Source organism: Mus musculus, chromosome 18 (genome assembly GCF_000001635.26).
Source record: "Mus musculus strain C57BL/6J chromosome 18, GRCm38.p6 C57BL/6J".
NCBI classification, from domain to species: domain Eukaryota; kingdom Metazoa; phylum Chordata; class Mammalia; order Rodentia; family Muridae; genus Mus; species Mus musculus.
In genome coordinates, this window is record NC_000084.6 from 82,593,358 (window position 1) to 82,612,579 (window position 19,222).

The 19,222-nt window shown below is 47.4% G+C and overlaps 1 protein-coding gene across 12 annotated transcripts in view; it reads right to left on the minus strand.

Moving 5' to 3' along the window:
• Positions 1 to 235: 235 nt before the first annotated feature.
• The window catches only part of Zfp236 (zinc finger protein 236), a 99,323-nt gene continuing 80,336 nt past the window's right edge, over positions 236 to 19,222 (minus strand). For 8 of the 12 annotated variants that reach the window (NM_177832.4, NM_001374229.1, XM_006526493.4 and 5 more), the window contains 6 exons: positions 15,931 to 16,118; positions 14,391 to 14,522; positions 10,832 to 11,029; positions 7,903 to 8,032; positions 5,590 to 5,766; positions 236 to 4,397 (listed from right to left, as the gene is read on the minus strand). In NM_177832.4, coding sequence (NP_808500.2) covers positions 4,276 to 4,397; positions 5,590 to 5,766; positions 7,903 to 8,032; positions 10,832 to 11,029; positions 14,391 to 14,522; positions 15,931 to 16,118 — 947 coding nt within the window. In that variant the 3' untranslated portion in view covers positions 236 to 4,275. Of the gene's footprint in view, positions 4,398 to 5,589; positions 5,767 to 7,902; positions 8,033 to 10,831; positions 11,030 to 14,390; positions 14,523 to 15,930; positions 16,119 to 17,247; positions 17,330 to 19,222 lie in introns of those variants that run through there. The other 4 variants (XR_003952527.1, XM_006526494.4, XR_003952528.1 and 1 more) reach the window with 4 other exon arrangements.

Genomic DNA, 19,222 nt, shown 5'->3' on the forward strand with positions numbered 1-19,222 from the left:
GGGAAGTGGCAGAGTCAGGCACAGCCATGGGTCCTGCAGGGCCACCCATGCATTCTCTGAGGAGGGAGCCCCACGTACTTCAGAGCACATACGTCAGCAGATGCCTCCCCCTCGCCGTCGGCATGCCTGTACCTCCACGGCAGAGGACCAGAGTCGCATCAGCTTCATGCCCTGCAGACACGCTGGGCACACGGCTACCACTCACTCCAGGCCGCAAGAAGTAAATATACGGGAGTTTTAAAATAATACAAAAACTATTTTTATTGTTTTTTTAAAAGCCAGCACAGTGGCTTCTGGCATAACTATCAATTTCTAATACAAAACTGGATTAAATAAATATCATCCAATGTATAAATAGACCATGAGACAATTCTGAAGATAAAAAGAGAACTTTTCGGTAAATTAAAAAATTAACTTTGAATTTTCTTGGTGGGGCTGAAGAATAATCACTATGGCATTTTAGAACCTGTCAAATATACAAATCTTGATTCGATACAAAAGTCTTCATGCCATAAGCATTACACATAGAAAAGATTTAAATAGCACGATTTTTTGATTACTGCCTATTGCTCCTGACACACTAACAGATCTATACCATTTAGTCCATACAAAAAAATGACCACAATGCCTGTGCAGGTAGAGTGTGGAGTGGAATATAATGTTCACCTAATGGTGAGCACGCGTGGGAAGAGCCGGTCAAAGGCAGCAGTGGCCAGTCAGTGCACTGCCGTAATTCCCAGGAATTGTGCAGCTCTAATTTTCAGTCAGCAAAGAGGGTGCAACCAGATTTCAAGTCACTTCACAAGAATAAGGTTGAAAAGTAAAACCAGGGTGAGTGAGACCAAGTCGGGCTCTCGTGGGCAGCTCCTGGGTAGCTCCATTTTCCTTGGCTTTTGGTTTGGTTTTGGGGTAGCCCAGGCTGGCCTGGAGCATGCTATGGAGTAGAGGTTGACCTCCTCCATTTCCCAAATGCTGGGGTTACAAGTGTTTGAAAGCACATACGTGTTGCAGCCCACTTAAGACTTTGCTCTACATGATACGGATTTTACCCACATCCCAGGCGTATAAACCAAGGGCAGAGCAAGAAGGGGCTATGGGTCAGCCTCGCCTTGTGCATGGTTCACGAGTCAGCACAGCAGCACCAGGCCCTGGGGTCACTCTCCGTGGAGGTGTGGGGACGGCAAGGGGAGGGGGCTTTGAAACTGGCTTGAGAGAAACCCCTTATGCAAGGAGGCATGAGATATCCCTGGCCTACAGATACGGAACTCCCTTATAAAACACTACGTACATGCATTTGTGTGACGCCATGTAGGTTGAGCATGAGTCTTAGTGAGTGAATACACCTCTCAGAAGATAGCCCACAGTACCAAAGGCTGTTCTCGGAAATCTGGATGACACAGATGTCTAAACTCACAGGTACTCATGAGAACTCCAAGGAACTGAACTCAGCTTTCCTTACAAATGGTGTGCGGGGCATACAACTTTCTGGTGCACACGGCCTACCATTTTGATACCTCACTATGGAAGCAACTTCTGAGGAGCCTCCCTAACCTCCTGAGGCCGGCTACTCTGCCCCCTCATCTCCTCAGGCTGCTCTCTGAGCACCTCCAGCCTGACTGGCTGTAGGAGACCTTGCTGGGTGTGAGGGGTTTCTTTCCCAGCCTCTGCCCACCTTTATCTATGGCCCTGTGCGGGGTCTGTGCACGCCACACTCTCCTGCTCCCTCGGTCTCCTCAGCTGTACTCATCCTAGGGCCAGCAGCAGCACGCCTCAGGGATAGGCTTAGCGGTTCTTCTCCCAACCAGGAGCCTCCTTCAAGGACTGAGTGGCTCTGAAGAGCTGAAGGAGTGACACCATCAAGACTGCACTAGGCACGGGATTTGCTGTCAAGGGTCATGCCTGGCTGTCAGCTCCATGTGCTTCAAGGGGACACCAAGAGAGTATGCATTCTCTGGACCTCACACAGGTAAAAGAAATATCATAACAGTTTTTGTTTTCTGCTAAAAATACCTGAATTGAAATTTATTCCCCACCCAACTAGTCTATCTGAAACATGATTTAAAAACAAACAAATAAACAAAAAAACCACACATACACCACATTTCCTAATGCCATTTTGCATTTAGTTATTTCAAAACAGTTTATGTTATATAGAGTTCTAAAAATACAGTTCTCTATCCTCAAAACCCTGGTTACACATGAGGCTAGAAACCACTTTCCTAAAACAGCATTGCAAACATTTAAAATACAGAGATCAACCTGTAAACCACAATATTCAAGTGAGTTATCTTCTCAAAACCTTGTATTGTCAAGGAATGTTGGTAAGGAAGCAGCTTTGATGGTGAGGAAGTAAATCAAATACACACATGTCAGACTCGCTTGCTAATAAATTGAGAAAAAGACACAAAATGGGTTACTGGTAGATTTTCTTTTCTTTAACCAAAATAAAAGCAGGCTTCAGATCTCCCTGGCCAGGTCTTCCTTACATAGGTGACTGACTGCCAGTCAGCGCCCTGCATTCACTACACAACCAGGAAGGAGCCAGCCTCTTTACAGATGGCCTGAGATGACAGTTAATGCTGAAAGGAAAATAAATAACCCAGATAGAGCAAAAAAATTAATCCAATCATTTCAATTTGGGGGCTACCTGTCCACTAAAATTAATTAATATTTCTAAAATATTTCAATACAAAATTATAAAAGAAAAAGTGCATGAATAGCAGAGACTTTAAAACTCTCGCACAATTACAATTCTTTTGAAAACACTACCACAGCCAGTGTACACACTGACATTTGGGGGCCTTGGGTTTTTAAGTCCAGTATCACAAGAAGTCAAGTAAGGCTTTTTTCTTCTTAAAAAAATATACAATACACAAATCAGTTTGGAAAAAAGTAATAATATTTAACAGTTCTCTGACTTAAATATTTTCACATAACAAAAGTTTTTATGTCACTGTCAATATTACTTATATACAGATGACAAAAGTGAACACAATCAAAAGATGCCCTTTCAAAATAACAGTGAAATGTCTCTCTTCAGGACTCTAGTGAACAAGTCCACATAATATTTATAATAAAACTGCTCTCTTCTGAGACCAAGGAGGCAATGAGAGAAAATAAAGGCAATTATTTTTTTTCAGAAAAAAAATAGAGCCCAGCTTTCTGTTACAGTGAAAAAGATATCCATTTATTAACAGTGAACAGGACACGGGTCTGAGGTGCACCGGGGAGTGGCCCCAGATGTGCTCTGTGAGGAAGAGGAGGAGGACTGCTTCTATTTACAACACGCACTCCTCAGCCACATGGAGGGAGGCCCACGTGTCTGTCTCTGTACACAGGTATTTACATAGAGAACATACAAAGAGCTTCAGGGGCTGCTGTCACGTGGGAACCGTCTGTCTTTGGAATGCTGAAGCACACACTGCTCCGTGCAGGAGGCTTTGGTTTGGGACGTGTCTGTGTCCCCTGGGGCACTGCCTGATGACACTAAGAGTCTCCTGAGACAACACACCTCCGTATGCGTGAGGACAGTCGCTGGGCTCTGTGTCCTTAGCCTTAAAATACGGATACATTTACTGAGTGGACAGGGACAGCTACTGTCCCTTAGACGACTCTGTCACTTCCCGCTCACAGGGTATGGCTTGTGCTTCTGCAGTGACCTAACCCACGTGACCGGACAGATTCATCCGTGTGAGCAGCTGGCCCTCGCCTGCAGGTCAGGCCCCCTCCACAGCCCTGCTGAGGCAGCGCCTGTGTTCACAGAACTAGGGGTTAGGTTCTGTGCTGGAGAGAGCTGGCCCAGCAGTCTCTCAAGGCATCAGTTGCGTGAACTTAAGAGCGGGCTAAAAAGAACTGATTGTTACTAATTAGCAAAATGCAGAGTAAAAAGTGGAGAAACATCCGCTTGTGATGGCACTGCCTCCGAACTTCATGCGCTACCATACGTGTGTTCTCCCATGTTGATGTGTCTTTTGCTAATACAAATCTCACCGCAATGATATTCAGACCCAGTTCATCTGCTACGCACACACACTGCCATGAGAAGGTGAGCGCCCATGGCAGTGCCCAGCTCTGTCATTTGTCGGCAATGACAACGCTACATTTGTGCACTTCCCAGTCGCTTTCCTGTGAGTCTTTGAATGACAATGATTCTTCAAATAATTTTAGCTAAAACATTAGCGTGGTACTACCACTTGAAGTTTCAGAACAGAGCCTCTAGGGCTCTAGCCCTCACGTGCAGCTCCATGGAGGGTGCTCTGACCTCTTTCCAAGGCATCAGAACACATTGGTCAGGGTCTGCCATTCACCCGCCGCCTCAGGCACCACCTCCTCCAAGTGGAGGGTCCTTAGCTCGTCCCCATCCTGTTCCTGGACCACAGTGGCTGCCTGCAAGGTCCCTGCAGATGCAAAGAGAAAGAAGGTCTCAAATCTCAGAAGCAAGCCAGCGTGTACATTTAAACAAGAGTGCATGGGAACAGGGAAACCTCTGGCTTGATCTGCTCCCCATCTCAGTGACGTGAAATAAGCCAAGACAAGTAAACCGCCTTGGACCTTGCGATGTCAGGCCTGGGACCCTGGGCCTCACGGTAGTTTGTGTGGGTCAGAGCCACTGTGATGTGAGCACTTGTACCCTGTGGGCTATGCCAACCAACAACCAGTGATGAGCCACTAGCAATAACACTTGTGTCACAGACACTTCTAACAACATGCAGCCACTGACGGCCACAGCCATCCTACCCCTTGGGCGCCCCAGACATGTCTGGACACAACTGCAGTGACCACATGAGGATGACTAGCTTCACTAAGCAAGACCATTATCCTACGACAAAATGACCTACAGGACACGGCTGTACTGGGCTTCACTTGGATCTTAATGTCACACACCCTGTTTGCATAGCTCCTGCCACTGGTGCAACCCAGCCTAAATGATTTACTCTGTTTAATAAAATGCTACTGCTATGTTACTATAAGGTCCAAAAGAGGGCCTCAAGCAGGGTAGGCAGCCATTCATAACCTATAAACCAACTCTGATGGCGCTATTACTTAGAGGCCACAGAGAAGGCAGGGTTTGTGTAGCCTGGACTAAGTAGACAAAATGGAGGCAATGGTGTCCAACACAGTCTGCAGACGCTGCCCGCCTCTGTGCAGACTCCTGGCTGACACTAAGGTGACCGCTGACCTGCACGCTAGCAAAGGGCCCCAGAAAGACTGAAAACAGCCAGCCATGATGCTCCCGCGGCCAGGCATATGCTATACAAGCACTGCCTGAAGCCAGCTGTAGTGGTAAAAACTGAAAGCCCAGGACGCAGGAGGCTAAGGAAGGAAGACTGAGAGTTGGAAGCCAGCCTGGACTATTTACCTCAACTCTGTCTCAGGAGAAAGGAGAAAGAAACGGGGAGAGGGAAATGGGGAAGTAGGAAACGGGTCAGGGAAGGGAGCACAGCACAGGCTTCAACTCTTGTCTATATGTGCAGTCCTTACAGGAACCACGATGCACGGCTACTGTGAAATGTGCTAACGGAACACTTGCAAAATACCCAGCCACCTAAGCGTCCCACAGTAGGTGTCTTCTCAGGGCAGGTCTCTCACCCACAAAGCTGTGTGCTCGCTTCATGTGCAGCTTCATGTTGCTCTTCTGCGTGAAGCCCATGACGCAGTAGTCACACCTGTAGGGCCGCTCGCCCGTGTGCTTCTTCAAGTGCACCTGCAGCGCGCTCTTCTGGTTGAAGGCTTTGTCACACAGAGTGCAGTGGAATGGCCGCTCCCCTGCATGCAAAGTGTGAGCACAGTCAGTGTCTTTCTCAAGACCACACACTTTAGCAGAGCACAATGTCACTCATTCCAGTCAGCTCAGTGTTGAGAAAGACCACCATGGTGCCAGTAAGCAACATGCTGGGAAAGCCATGCCATGCTGAGACAAAAATGAAACCTGACTCAAGAGGTACCCAGACTCATAGTAACGTCCAGAAATATAACACACATTATTTAAACAAAATGTTTTAATATATCTTATACGACACAAGGAAAAGACATTTGAACATGAGAATATCAAATCTACTTATTATAAAGTATAAATTTCTATAATATTTAAAATGTCACTCAGTTACCTTCAAGTGAATGTAGCACCTGAGAGAGTTGCCAAGCCTGACATCTGCTGGGAGCTTCCCACCAGACCTCACTGTCTCCCTCGGCAAGCTATGGTGGCCCTGCCTCCAATCACTGAACCATTTGGGTAAGGTGTGGCTTCTCGCTTTTGCCTGCAAGTTGTTCCCATATGGTAGCCTCTTGCTGTAGTGTCAGGGTCCTTCCCCACAAGGGTAACAGCAGGGTCCCATATTCCTTCCCTTCAGTGGCCATGCACTGCAGATGAACCCACCCCCCAACACACACACCTGACTGCAGTGACTCCAGCCTGTTTCTCAGCAGCCTCTGGGAGGAGGAAAGGACAGGTGGCTCTGGCTGACTGCACAGCTTCTCAGAGCATTCATCTAGCTGGGAGTAATTCACACTCATGGAAGCTAGGCTATGCCAAGTTTTTAGACAAGTCGGAAACAGCCTTTTCTCCAGAATGCCTCAGCAAAGGGCTGGTAGCTGACTCTACCCCACAAGACTAAGCAAGGAACGGAGCAGAGCAACTCAGCTGCACGGATGATCCCGAGAGCTGGGAGGTGAGCAGGGATTCATTAGATGCTACGGCAGGTAATCAACAAGTAGCAGAATACTCGCCCAGCCCTGCATGCTTTAAGATCTCAGCTAATTTGTCAGGATTAAAACAGCTCAGGACCTTACCTCAGAGGTAAGAACAGCTGCAGGGAGAGCAGTCCCAGCAGGCAGCCCTGGCATGACTGCGCAGTCAGACAGCAGGCCAGGAGCCTTACTGCTCAGCTGCACACAGACATCCTTTCCAGGATGTGTACTAAGGGCTCGGGCCCTGTCAGTCAAGCAGTGCCTCTGCCCCAAGAAGTCAACAGGGCACAACTGTATATCCCCATGCATATCAGAGGGCATAAGGTAACCACAGTCATGTTCAATGTTTTCCTGGCAAAGATCTTTAAAATGTTGTTCAAAGTTCAATACCATCATCCATACAGCTCTAGAGGGACAGTGCTGTTATCATAGTGCCCCACTAGAAGAAAAAATGAAAAACTCAGAAGCAATCGTCAAAAATCAAATGGAAGCCGTGCCTATGCTGTGTGTGTATCTGAACACTTGTGTGTGTGTATGTGAGAGGTACACAAGCATTTGGGGGTGGAAGGGACATGACAGTCTCTGATGACATTCGTCACCAACTGTCTTGGTGTTTTATTTTATTTTTCTGTTTGCTCTTGTTTCTTTTGAGACAGGGAAATCCTGCTGGCCTGGATCTTGCTATGTAGACAAGGCTGGCCTCGAACTTACTAGGATCCACCAGCTTCTGCCTGTCTAGTGCTGGATCAAGGTTGTGAGCCATCATGCCCAGCTTCCTTGCTTTCTAATGCAAATTCTCTTACTGTCTGGAATGTAACCAGGAGCCTAGCCTGCCTGGGCAGTGAGGCCCAGGATCCTCCAGCCTCTGCCTCCCCAGGGAGAAATTCCTGTGACTGTTTCTCTCTGTGAGAAGGCGCTGGAACTGTCAGCAGGCAGAGCCACGGCGGCCTGGAGGGCTGGAGAGGTGCCCTCTACCTCCTAACCCAATGGAGGGAGGGCTCAGCACAGGCACACCTCATTTCCCAAGCTCACAACAACTGCCAAATCTCAAGTGGAAAAGTTAGTCAATGTTTTAAGTTGATCAAAAACTAGAGAAAGTGGAACAGGATGCAGTCTGTAACCAACAGGTCACACAGCACACGGGTATCCATATGCCTCACTGCCCGTCTCACCAACGGCCTCCTTCCCAGCACACGAGCAGCACCCAATCCCTACCTGTGTGAATGCGGCTGTGTCGCTCCAGCTGGCTTGGTTTGGCAAATGCCTTTTCGCAGGAGTCACACTTGAACACTCTGGGCTTCTGAGAGCTGAGCGAGGGGCCGGCCTGGTGGGTCAGCATGTGCTCCTGGCAGAACACACAGAAACCAGCCAACATTAGGCCCTGTCAGAGTTGAGAGCTCTGACACAGAACTAGACAAGGAATCGCCTTTTAGGACAACCTCACAGGTGACTGGGATGTCAGGACCTGGTCCGTCAGTGTCAGGAAGGTAAGAAATAGAGTCCACACAAGTGGCACTCTCTCCTCCTCAGGCTACAGTGGCAGCTCGGGGAAACTGTCACCCTCATGCAGCATAAGGCAGCGAGGAGCCTGATAGTCTCTGTGAGGAGCCTCTGTCCCCACACTTTATAAGTCCACCTGAAAGCCAAGGCCCACAGCCAGCTCACAAACGCTTGGCCTAAAAGTCCAAGAAGATGGGAACTGTTTCGACGACTCTCCCAGAATCCCTGTGACTCCATGTAGCTGCTCTACCAATTACACAACTCCCCTGTGCATTAGTCCATAACTCACAGGTACATTTCACATCTGCTGACAGCATCCCATAACTGCACTCTGGGCGGTGTGTGACTCAGCCTGTCTGTCACTGTTCTACGTTTGTGTGATCTGGTGACCTCAGAAATGTGACAGCTACTGTGCTGTGTCCTCTGAAGGCTGGCACTGAGGCTGTTTTCAATGTTATCACACAACTGCCCTGGCTAGAGTCTTTATGCCGCCCTAACCCTTGAAGCAGATTCAGACAGAAGTAAACATGGGCACTGTCTGCACATACACCTCAGATTTATAAAGAACATTACTGCACCCACATTGCCTATGAGGTGGCTCAAAGGACAAACAGGAAATAAGAAAACTGTTTTTAGCCTAGATGCTAAAAGTCAGAAAGTTTAGGACAGGCTGCAGAGCCTGAGACTTGAGCAGTAATTCCAACACTGTGCTGTGCCTACTGCTAACACTGACGCTTCCCTACGTCATCTGAGAAACACGGACACTTTAAGTGTAGCTGTGTGAACACCATGCCTTCGGAGGACCCCTTATTTGGGACCATCCAGTATTCAGGAGGAGCATGTTTGAACTCCACAGGCCATTTCTAGAGAGGACAACTGCTGTGATAGCCCCAGGAGTGTGCAGTATCAGAGCTGATATCTGGAGCTGATGCTTTTAAGATGCAGTGACAGGCTGCATCCTTTCATCAGAGCAGGTAGGCTTTGCTACACTGAAACTGAGAGTCTCCCCAAAAGCAGAGTTCTTGTCAGAGGGCCAGGCAAGAGTGTCTCTGGCTCCTCTCTGACAAGCTTCTTCTATACCCGCCACCATGGCTGCTCGCTTTCCTGGAGCTCCCATGTAAAAAGCAGAGGCTTGGTGAGCATCAGCAGACGGAGTCCTCCGAGTGCGCTCAATGAGAGTGAGAGGTAAGGGAGGAGAGGATGGAGACGGTGCGTGCGTGTGTGCGTGCGTGCGTGCGTGCGTGTGTGTGTGTGTGTGTGTAAAAGACAATGAAGAAGGTGCGCTCACATCTCAGCCTCAAATGCCTATAGGGTGATGGCCAGAATACAATCAGAAGCGAGGCCAACTCCCACAGTAAAGATACTGGTGAGAACGGAGTCTCAGAGTTCAAGTTCCAAGAGGACAACAAGCTTTGAGCTTGAGTGTGCACAGAGAATGTGAAGCATCATCAAGCTGTCTACGAAGTCTGCTGGAGCCTCACCGCAAGCCCACAGCTGAGGCTCACAGCAGCTCTCCTTCTCTATGTGACTGACACAGCGCGACAAGGGCAGGTTTAGATGGACGTACAGGGAAGCCCATGTCACTGGCTGTCCACACTCACAGTCACAGGTGCTCCACCTCTCCTGTCCACATGGCATGGAGTATCGCTGTGACTCAGAACAGCAGGGATACATTTCTGTGTGCTTGGATGACACACACGTCTTCCCTCTTGGAAGTGAGCTCTGCTGGGAGGACTCTCAGCTGTTACAGAGACTGCCCCAACTGTGCCTTGTTGGCTGTTCCCCCATGTAGGGCACAGCTTGGCTCTCATCACTGGCTTGATAATGGTGGTGCCGGCCATGCCAGCGTCAAGCAGCATCTCACAGGCTTTCCCACTACACATCCGTCTGCTTTTGCTACTCTCTTTCCTGCTACCCTGCTGTTCACGGGGCTCCCTTTAAACGCAAAGAGGAAAGGCTGGGTATGATGATGCACACCTTTAGTCCCAGCGCTGCGGAGAGGCAGAAGCAGGTGGACCTCTGTGGTTTCCAAGCCAGCCTGGTCTACACAGAGTTCTAGGCTAGCCAGGACTGTATGAAACTCTGTCCCCTATTCCCTCCCCCAAACAAGGTGGGGAACCCTAGCTTGAAATTGCTTCCCAGGGTTCTGCGTCCCTTGTGCATATATGCAAGGCTCTCTCTAGGGATACCTATCTTCTATCCACCACCTCTCTGCAGAGCTCTAGGTAACCTACATGTTCACCCTTCATGGCCACAGGAGGTCCGGTCCCTGCAAGGTGCCCCCAGGTAAACATGGAGTTAGTTAGTCATCCTGCACTTCCTTGGAGAATGTCCTGTCACTATGGATGCCAGCCCTCATGAGCTTCTTTTCCCACAGCCTCAAACATGATGAGAGCTTTTCCCAGTTCTGTCAGTGTGACAGATACGTGAGACATGATAGTGTGGCATCAGTTTCCATTAAAAACTTATTTTGAATTGCAATCTATACACATACAGCCAACAAGCCAATGCCTACGACAACTGGTACACACATTTACATCACCATCTCTAGAAACGTAGCAGACATGTGTGTCACTCAGTTTTTACTTTGGTTAGAAGCATTGTGGACTCACAGCTGTGGCTGTTCCCTGTCCCCAGGGTGTACCTTGAGGTGTGTGGCACGCTTGAAGGCCTTCCTGCAGACCCGGCAGCCATGGATTCGCTCCTTCCCGTGCACCTCCTTGCTGTGGTGCATGAGCACGGCGGCTGAGGAGAAGGCACGGTCGCAGTCCAGGCACTGGTGGGAAAGGCCCTCCTTTTCAGGCTGGCTGTGAGGGGTCAGCTGGGCGGGGACATCAGTCACCTGCAGAAAGTCAGGAGGCAGGAGGATCATGACCAGAGTGTAGACTGCAGGCTGCCAAGTAAGCAAGGTAAGCACTGTGCTGCCTAACACACCATATTCCATGTGCTGCTGCACACACACATGCGCACACACATGCACACACACACACACACACACACACACGCATACACACACATACACACACACACACATACACACGCATACACACACACACATACACACACACACACACACACACATGCATACACACACACACACATACACACACACACATGCACACACATGCATACACACACACACATACACACACATACACACACACACACGCATACACACGCATACACACGCATACACACGCATACACACACACACACACACACACACACACACACACACACACGTATGCACAAGGCACACACATAACATACAAATACAATAAAAATGCTGTGGTTCAGATCTCCATATACTATACTAAAAACCTCAACAGCAATTAATAGTGCTTAATTAGCTTTGCTTGAACTATATACTCTTTTCACTAAACCGTGGATCCCAACTAATGAGTAGGTTTCCAAGTCAATTTTGTGGGACACCATCAGAACTTACAAAACCAGCAAAACAGAGAAGATGAACTGTGCATCCCACAAAAACAGTGGGCCTCAGTTTAGAGATAAGTAATGATCTAATGAAACAATTATAAGAAATATGCATGTGACTTGTCAACATTTTTATTACTAGTTTGCTGAATACTTTTTCAAAATACCAAAATATACAGGAGTGGATTGCAACACTGTAAAGAAAAGACAGAAAAGAAGAAAAGATACTGCAGAGATGGTGTTATGCAACACTCATGTCAGTGGAAAAAACACAAACACATTAAGGTACTCACATAAAATGTAGCACATGTCAATGAAAAGGGTGTGAAAACCCTGGACTAAATGATATCAGTGTGGTTCTGCAGCAGCAGATAAAAGACTACGGTGATAGAGAAAATGACACGAAGCACCAGAACCATCAAGAAACAGAGAAAGAAAAGATAAGCTTTTTGCTCAAGGGTTTGACCACAGGACAGCAAGATCCTACCTGTCAATCCTCTAACAGTCCCCACCTGCTCACCATGCGCTCTGCTAGGACCTGGTCTCAGAATCCTTACAATCGCTGCTGCTATGGTCTACTGATGAGGAGAGTCTTAACCATTGCTCTTTTGAAAGCAAGCTTCACACCAGTGTTTGACTTCACAGCTCACTGGCTGGCTCAGTGTGTTCACACAAGGAGGTACACACTGGCCTTACCACTCTCACAGTCTCCTGCCAAGGCCTAAGGCAAGCAGCAGCAAGCAGACTACACTCGGGGCCTAGAGCTCTCAAGGCATGGATAGGGCTCAAACACTGACAGTGGCAGAGCCCTGGTAGAGAGACTCATGAGTACACTAAGAAAATGGTTCATAACTGCTCGCTTGTACAAATTTACTGCCCTCCCCCATTTTTGCATTTAATATTTTAAATTCTTAAAAAAAGAATCACAAGCTAGATCAAGTTTTTGGTATTTAGATCACTTCATTAGTACTTAATATTCAAATGGAGTAGAGAAACTTCAAATTAATTTTAACCCAAGGCTTTCTGAGCACTGGAGCGATATAAAATTGAATGCTGAGAAAGCCACAGGTCAAAGGTCACAGTTTACTAGCTGCATGAAACAAGAAGTGGTAGTGGGCGCCTTGATGTTGGCACTAGATTTGGAACTAGGAACTTGTCAGGTGACGAGACAAGTCAGACAGAGACTGGACCTTGAGGTGATAACCAAGGAGTCAGGGCTGTGGCTGGTATCCAGGTACATGGCGAGCAGCTCAGGCCTGGGCTGAAACCCCACACTGCACCCTGAGGAAAGGACTCCTGGGGCTGAAACCCCACAGTGCACCCTGAGGAAAGGACTCCTGGGGCAGCACCTATAAGCCCTGGGGGATCAGGTAGAGTACACTATGATAGTGACATGCCAGGTAGCCATGTTAACTGTCATTTGTGGTGGAGAGCTGGCTTTGTTCGCCTGAGGCCCAGGGCTCCCTCCATCCTGTTGACCCAGGGGTGAACGCAGCCAGTCACTAAGCCAGCGAGAGGGATGAACACGGCTGTTCCCTAGCTACTTAGCCAACTCTAGCACTTGGCATGTGCTGTCACCCACTGCTGGGACAACCAGCACTGCCTGGGACACTGCACTGAGGTGGATAGGCAAGCCTGAGTGCTAGCTCTAAGTTCCTCCCTTCTCCTTCCTTCTGCTGCGTCTACTCTGTACCCTTCCACTGAGGCAGCGAGGCAGGAGCCAACACGATCACACAATCTCCCTCTGTCCTGTGAGTCTCTGGACTTTGACACAAATAAATTAGTTACACACAGAGATGAAGCTACAAGCTCTTCTCACTGAAACAAAATCAGGGAACTCCTAGGTGTTGCTGACATTTAATCTCTTTATGACAAAAACTAAGTCCTTGTCCTAATGGACAATTAGGACACTAGCCTCATTTCCTAGCAAGAGTCAGGCAAAGTTTAAAGCTCCCCAAAGTCAGAGGTCAACAACGATCTATTCTTTACTTCTGACTCATTAAAGTATTAGAAAATGTTTATATACTTGTCTATGTTCAGACAATCATTTACTACAATTTTGGTTCCTAAAACATGTGCTTTAAGAAAAAGACCAATCAGCCAGGGTAGTGGTGCACACCTTTAATCCCAGCACTCAGAAGGCAGAGACAGGTAGATTTCCATGAGTCAAGAAAGCCTGATCTACATACAGAATGAGTTCCTGGATAGCCAAGGGTCCACAGAGAAACCCTGTCTTGGAAAACCAAAAAGGAAAACAAAAACAAAAACAAAATCAATTAAGAAAAAAAGATATATATATATATATATATATATATACATGTGTAAATATATATACATATATATACATGTGTGTGTATACACACACACACACACACACACACACACACACACACATATATATGCATGCATGTAAAGATACAGGCAGAGATAAAAGAAACAATAGATGCTTCAAGGAAATATACCAAAGAACTAGTAAGTACAAGCAAAAAGCCGTAAGACTGAGCAGGAAGCGGAGAGCAAGCACCAGTTTGAAAGCACATCAGCTCACTGTTGGCCACATCAAAGCTGATGGCTCTAAGCCACACCTACCACTGACCAAAATCTGGGAGCCACCATTTGCCAAGCCCACAAGACCAACAGAGTTCAGTAGCTCTGTTCTGGGTCTGTCGGGGACTACACATCAGAGGCTGGCCCCATTCACTAGGGCCAACCCACATGGCCTCTTTCACTGTTCCTGGTGCTGAGTGTGAGCTGTACAGGTGCCATACCTGGTAAGCTATTTCTTCCCCAGCAGCGGAGGAGGACTGTGGGGTGTGGCTCACTAAGATGACTTGTGGTGAGCCTGCTCCACCTTGGCCTGAGAGAGAGGGATCCGTGAGCAATGCTGGGAACTGCTGGCCCTGCCAAAAGATAACGACTGTTTTAGAAGTTTTCCTCACATTATCAGACATGCCATCTTTTTAAAAGACCTTTAGGGGTTGGTAATGTGGCTCAGTGGGTAATGGCATCTGCTACCAAGTCTAACAGCCTAAGTTTGACCCACACAGTACGAGGAGATAACTGACTCTTAAGAGTTATTCTCCGACATCCACATGAATACCACACACACACAAGCTTACAATTACACACACACACACACACACACACACACACACACTAAATAAAATGTACTTAAAAGAAAAAGCTTTCATGGCACAATCGCTTTGGACAGCACCGTCTGCCATGTGACCGACAATCACTTGACACCAGGCAGAAGGTCTTACAGTAAAAGTGGGAATTGCTCAATTCTCATCAACTTCTGCCTATGGAGATGGACTAAGGGGCATCCATGCAAAGGAGTGATGTTGTGACCTAGCCACATAAAGAAATATTTTTCAGCAATAAGAAGGGTGAAGTAGATACATGGTATGTAACACGGGTGCACCCTAGAAACCCATCCAAGTAAAGAGGGCCGTTCACAAAAGACCCCAAGATGTTCAACAACTACACTCACATAAAGTAAACACAACAGACAAACCTGGAGAGAAAGGGCAATGGTTGCAGAGGTTGTTCGGTAAGACAAGGTCAATGCCAATTGCTAGCTGTATCTACAGTTACCCAGCAGACAACCTCTGGACACTTGGAGGAAATTTCTAGACTAAGTTACTTGAAGAGGGGAAATTCACCTTAAATGTAGGTGACACATCCTGCTGGACTGAATACAAACAAGGAAGCAAGCTGTGCACCAGGCCACTTATGTCTCTGCTTCTGACTAAGCTGTAATGTGACCAAGCTGAGGAACTGACACGGGAGCTGAGCAAAGCTGGACCCCGTGAGTGGCAGCGGAGTCTGAATGAGAATGGCCCCACAAGCAGGCATATGTATTTGAAGGTTTGGTTCCCTGTCAGTAAACTGTTTAGGAAGGATCAGGAGGTGTGGCCTTGTTAGAAGAAGTCATTGGGGCTGGTGTGGAGTGGGCCTTGAGGTTTTAAAAGCCTAGGCCAGGCCCAGTTCATGCTTGGCACACTCTGCCTGCTGCCTGAGGTTCAGGACGTAAGCTTTTGGCTACTATTCCAGCGCCACACCTGCCTGCTTGCTGCCACACTCCCCACCATGACAGACGAAGCCTCTGAACCTGTAGGCAAGCCTTCAGCTCAACACTGTCTTCTACGAGCTGCTTTGGTTATAGTGTCTCTTCACAGCAGTAGAAAGGTTAGTAAGATAGCAGCTAGGTCATAGTTTGACCCAGTTCATAATTTCTCCTTTGACATTTAATATGTTACTTTAATAAGAATACAAAACTGTATACCTAATAGAGAACAAACCCACCTGAGAAGTGATGTTCAGTGTAACCGTATCCAGCCCTCCAGACAGCACGCCCTGAGTATCAGCCAGCGTCAGCGTGACACTGGCATCAGCACCCACCCCTGACGAAGACATGACTAGGTTCTGGGCTGAAATGGCTGACGGTGACATCGGTGCTGTTGAAGGCAGGCTCCCACTCGAAGGATTAAGTTCTACAGAAGAAGCAAAACAAATAATCAGTAGGAAGCCGGGACGCCCTGTCCTAGGGCCTGGGGAGAACGGTCTGCAAAGGAGGTCACCGGAAGCCACTGGCATCATCCCCTGGCACCACAATAAGGAAATCACAAATCTTCGATGCAAATGAAGAGAGGCTTTCTTTGGTTTCTAAGTTCACACAAGACAGCATTCTCTGCTTCTTCAGCACGGTCCTGCAGGTGTGTCCAACGTTTTGACTCTCCAAACATCATTATTATCTACAAACCTCATGCTTAACAGTCATGCAACTGAGTTTACAAAAAGGAAAAAAATTCAGGTTTTAAGTAAACTCACAATTCTGTGTTGGACTACATTCAATGTTATCCTGTGCCACATATAATTTTGCAAGTTAGGAAATCCCTGATAGAAAAAATCCAGAAGATTGTAAATGTGTCTCTGGCCCTTATCACTGCCAGTACTGTAGAAAGAAATCTCGGCAGGGATTTCTAGGACCACAGACTACAGAAGAAAGGAACCGCAGGTGGGAGCCATGAAGCAACTAGTTAAAAAGCTGACGGGACTCTCCTGCTACTTCCTCATGCTTAGGTCTACTTATTCTAAAACACAGGCTGTCAGAAGAACCTCACACTAATACTCATATGCTAGTGTTAACATGTTCAGCACGACACCTGCACTTTCTTCTGCTGCGCCAAAACTTTCCACTGTTTTCCCAAGCAGCCAATGCTGAGAGAAAGGAAGATATCCGGAGCAGAATAAGCAAAAGCAGACACGCCCTCCCTTCCAGAAGCAAGCTCCTATGCCCTCCTGGCAAGTGAGATGAGCTACACAGGCATCTGCATCCTTCAAGGGCACCAGCACTGAGCACACAGGCACAGCCAGGTCTCCCTACATGCTCTCTCACAACTCTGCACCCTTAACCTGCAAACATATGCTCATCACCCTGGACCAGCCCAGCAACAGGTACTGAGAACCCTAAAGAAATACTGAAACTGAGGTCCTAAAACTATGTCCTTATAACCTGTAAAAAAGAAAACAGGCTCCTGCCAACACCTCTGTGACCTGTGTGACACCAATCCAGAGCCTCTTCTAGGAGTCAGGGGCCAACAGTAAAGCCAGGCTACTTACTTGTAAGTGGAGTTCTCCAAATACAAGGCCTCCATAGATCCACACTCGTGGAGTCCCCCAATGTGCTGCACAGACCTGGAACCTTCAAAAGCAGTATAACCATTAGGAGGCTAGGATCGTGTGCACAGAGCAGCCGCTGGGGCTCCCTCCCGCCTGCTCCCAGCTTGCACAGTGCTAATGCATCATGGGAGATGGGTCTGTGGCGGGCGTCTCATGCACCAGCACTCCAGCTACAGCTCCCAGCACAGCACTACCTGTGCTGCTCCACAGATCTGTGCGCATGCACAGGACAGAAAGGGAAGGAAAGAAAGGCCCTCGATGATGGTCGGGTGAGGCCAGTGCCACAGGGTAACTGCCTCAGAGTCCCGTCGCGGTCATTCTTAGAAATAAGCACAATGGAGCTGACACTGCTCCTTCCTACTAGGTAGCCCAGAAGACATCCTCGCTCTGCCTGCTGAGGGAAAAGAACCTAAGGGCCTCTCCCCATCCACTAAGGTACTAATATGTACCTCACTCGCTAGTGATGATCACAAACAGAAAGCTCCAACACAGCACAAGAAATCTAAAGAAAAAAATCAAAGTGCACTTGTTTAGGGAACAGCCTCAGATGACGCCACAGTTCATATTCAACACTGACAAAGCTGTCACTAGACAAACACTTGCCAAGAAGAGCTACCCTGGGTACAGCAGAAAGGGTCATAAAGCTACAACAGGAAAGCAGAGACTGTTTTCTTAAGCGTACAATTGGTGGTAAGCTATAAACAGCTCTTGGTTATTATCTGTTAAAATCTCAAGAGTCTGCAAATACAGTTTAATATTTAAGTAAGAGTCAGATTTTATTTCCTACTTTTTTTTCTAAAACAGCTGGTCTTTCAGGACACAACTCAACGTATTATTTTACTTTATGGTGATGATTATAAGTTACTTTAAGAGGTACTAAATCAATCCGATGTGGCAGAACATGCCTATGATACCAGCATACAGGAGACTAAAGGAGGAAGCCCAAGAGTTCAGGACTACACAGCTACCTGGGCTAAGATCCTGTTTACAAAAATGAAAAAAAAAAAAAACTAACAAAAAATGTGTTCTATGAAGTGTGCTTGTCGGTTGTTGGCCTTAATCCTCAGGCAAATGGAATCCTATTCATGGCACAGTGACTCTAGGAGAACAGTGGCGGCCATACCCCTTGGCAGTAACCAACATCTCTGTAATGGGATTTAAGATCCACTCAACAAGAGGGAAGCCATGCCTGGCACTGGGCACCTAGTTATCTACTCACTGCTAGTTAAGTCATGCAGCTTGTAGGAGAACCTACACTCACCACTTTACTAACCTGCATAATCCCTACTAATGACCTAAGCATCAGTCTTTATACCACAGGTACGTGTCACCTCCCTGATCATCAAGGAAACTTCTCTGCAACAGGCAAAGATCACAGAAAACCACAACCAATCAAAATTCAGAGTTGTGGACAAACTACTCTCACAAATGAGGCTTGGGGAATACTGCGGAAAGACTGTAAGGGCTGGAGGATCAGGGCGATTGCTGTGAGATTGTATCTATCAGTAATGTCAGAGGCTATGCCCATAATGTCCACCAACATGACCCTAGACATAAGCTGAATAAGGACAACAATAGACAAAGCAAATGCTGAGCAAAAACTCCGTGAGGCCTATGCAAAGAACTACAGGCACCAGGGATGCTGAGAGCAGGAGAAAGAGTCTTCTTCAGGGAAAAGCACACCAATTAATTATCCAATAAAATCCATCAGCCCTGAAAATGCACACAAGTGACATCATGAAGACTGTTCAGGTCTGTACACACAGATGCATACACACATATAACAATTACTGAAACAAAGGCATGGTTTTACAGAGTACAGAGGGAGGTCTTAGAGGAGGAAGGACGGGGAATGATGCAATTATACTCTCTCTCAAACATAAAGAAAAATGCTAATAAAAGCAGGCACTGCTTT